The 2,638-nt window shown below is 48.0% G+C and overlaps 1 protein-coding gene and 1 pseudogene across 1 annotated transcript in view; both read right to left on the bottom strand.

Annotated features, from left to right (window-relative positions):
* The window catches only part of LOC104983422 (zinc finger and SCAN domain-containing protein 5B-like), a 5,599-nt gene extending 4,065 nt beyond the window's left edge, over positions 1–1,534 (bottom strand). The window contains exon 1 of the mRNA XM_010832866.1: positions 1,182–1,534. Coding sequence (XP_010831168.1) covers positions 1,182–1,534 — 353 coding nt within the window. The remainder of the gene's footprint in view (positions 1–1,181) is intronic.
* Positions 1,535–1,754: 220 nt separating this feature from the next.
* On the bottom strand, positions 1,755–2,093 carry LOC104983420 (annotated as a pseudogene).
* Between the last annotated feature and the right edge of the window lie 545 nt (positions 2,094–2,638).

The following is a 2,638-nucleotide window of genomic DNA, read 5'->3' on the forward strand; positions in this document are numbered from 1 at the left end:
AATTACCTCCTTGAAGCCTTCTTGCCTCGGTCCTCCTCAGTTGGGGACTTGCTCTCAAACTCGGCCGGCAGAGAAGCGTCTCTCTATGGAGCTGGAAGAATCGGCGCATGGATTCGTTGAGGGCGGGGCAAACCTTTCTAGATAATTCCCCTTTACTTAATCACAGGGATTCGATTGCCCATGGAAACTTGCTCAGGAGAAACCACGATTTACTAAAGAGGCCTCCATAGTGATTTAGCGACAGATTCTGTGTATTTGTTTTGTTCTGTTTTTGGCCAAGCAGGGAGGCAGGTGCGGTCTCAGTTCCCAAACCGCGGAAGGAAACCACAGCGCATGCAGCGGCAGCGCTGAGGCTCACCCGCTGGACCGCTAGGGAAATCCCTCGGTTTCCCTTTGGATTTCATTGATTTTGGACTTTGGGGACTGCACTTTGGGTGAATGGACTGGTTTTAATGACCTTGTGAATTTTTTGTCTTACTGCCTGGAGGGTTTGACGGAGTCGGAGACATGGTGGTGGGTACCAGATGGGTTTGACTCCACTCGTCTTTTCTGTTCTTGTGAGATAAGTCTTCAAAGGCTTTTCTAAAATCAGCTGATGAGCTAAGGCGTGAGAAGACCCGATTTCTAAGTAGCCTTTTTGAAGACTAGAAGTTGTACACTAATAGGAAAAAAGAATGACACCTATCACTTTCAGAAGCCTTCCTTTTTCGAAACACCTCGGGAAGAAATACCTGAAGTATGGAGTGAGTGAATCTATCTCAGCATAATAACAGCCATGTAGGCAAAACCATGGCCATCACCTATTCCCTGTAATAAAGTCTTAGAAAATACACAGACACATTTGACAGAAATGTGTTTATTTGAAATTTAAATTCCACTAGAGAGCTTGGCCTCTGTGCCAGGACCATGCAGGTTTACAGAGAAGTCCTGCCTAACAGGAAGGCAGTCAACAGTAGGCTCAGTTTCATGATGAAGTTCTGAGAACTAATGAGACATGCTTTCAGTAGAAGAATAACAAAAGAAAGCAAAAACTGATTGAAACAGGCTACACTAAAGTAGAAAACAAAATCCAAAGGGAACGATAAGCCATCACTCAAATATCCTCCTCATTCATGTAAATGGAATGCCCTGGACCCAATATCCTCTGAAGCTCTTCCCATGTCATCCACCCTTTGTGTTACAGAAGTGACAAATCATTGTGAATTTCCTTCTTGGAGCAGAAAGGACTTGAACCGAGGGCAGGGTCCTGGACCAGTGGTTCGGAATGGGTTTCCTGGTGGGATTTGAGAGACCCCAGGGAGGCATGTGACACTCGGGGCACATGTAGGGCTCGAGCCCAGAGTGTGACCATGAGGTTCGCCCTGTGGTCGAAAGCTTTTTCACAGTGCTCACAGCAGAAAGGCTTCTCTTGGGTGTGGGTCCTCTGGTGAGTGTGCAGCGTGGAGTCGTGAGGGAACCTCTTGGGGTAGAGATCACAGCCGTAGGGCTTCTCGCCCTGTGGGTCTCCTGGTGAACACAGGTCCGGAGGCTGCATGAACCACTGGACGTGGATGTCGCTTTTTTCTTTTTGTAATTTAAAGGGCCGTCTCTCTTTTATGCGGTTCCAGAATAAGGGCCCATTACTTTGATAACCACGGGCTCAGCAGAAGCCTCAACAGAATATGTGTAAAAGAATGTTTCCAAAGGCTCCAGAGATGACCCCAACTCTGCTTCCTGCTTCCCCTGGACAATACTCCATCTCCTGGGTGGGGCGGCTACTTGGTCCAGCTGACTTTAGGAATGTCATAGTGCTCCGTGAGCGTGTCCAGGTGTCTGTTGAAGCCCTCCACTCTCTGCTTGTGGGTTTTGGATGCTTTATTCAGGATCCTCTCCATTTGTCGCTTCTCCCGCACCTTCTCAAAGGCCACCTGGGCTGGGGTCCGCTTATCGAGGTGGCGCCTCAGCTCCTCCTCCTGGTTCTTCTGGATTTTCCCCATCGTTTCCAGGAGTTTTGCCTTGTCTGTGTCCTTTTTCTTCTTCCACTTGGTCACGCCAAGCTCTGTGACTCCTTTCAGCTTCAGGGGTCCCTTTTGGACCTGCTCGTAGGCGTCCATGCTGCCCATCTGTGGATTCGGATTTCTAAATGGACAAAAGTGGGGGGTCAGTTTTCTGAAATGGAATTGGGACAATATCGTTCTCCTGTGTAAATCCGAGAGGTTCCCTCTGTGTGGGTTAACAGCAATGAACACAGACGAACATCTCTGCTTCGCCCAGGGGGCCAGGGATCAGAAAGCCTTGACGAATTAATGCAGCACACCACACCACAGCATGGAGGGTGGCAACACCCTATAAATCAAGGTGATTTATAAACCTATAAATCAGATGGAGGCAGGCAGGGGGAACCTGAAAGACCTCTTATTTAAAATGTCTTTTCTGCAAGAGAAGGATCTGTGTTCCATTATAGTTCCCAAGTTCCATTTACATGTTTAAAGTCTGTGAGGAAGTTCTCTTCCTCACAGAGAGCTCAGCAGTCAACCGTAGTTAATATGGAGTTTAAGGGAGATCCACCGCTTTCACAAGATCTTTGAGCTGATGCAAGGTGAGTAGAAAACCCAGCCTTCTGAAACCCACCACCTCCTTCTGTATTGATTCCCATACC

Source organism: Bison bison, unplaced genomic scaffold (assembly GCF_000754665.1).
Source record: "Bison bison bison isolate TAMUID 2011002044 unplaced genomic scaffold, Bison_UMD1.0 scf7180017862566, whole genome shotgun sequence".
In the NCBI taxonomy this organism is placed as follows: Eukaryota; Metazoa; Chordata; class Mammalia; order Artiodactyla; family Bovidae; genus Bison; species Bison bison.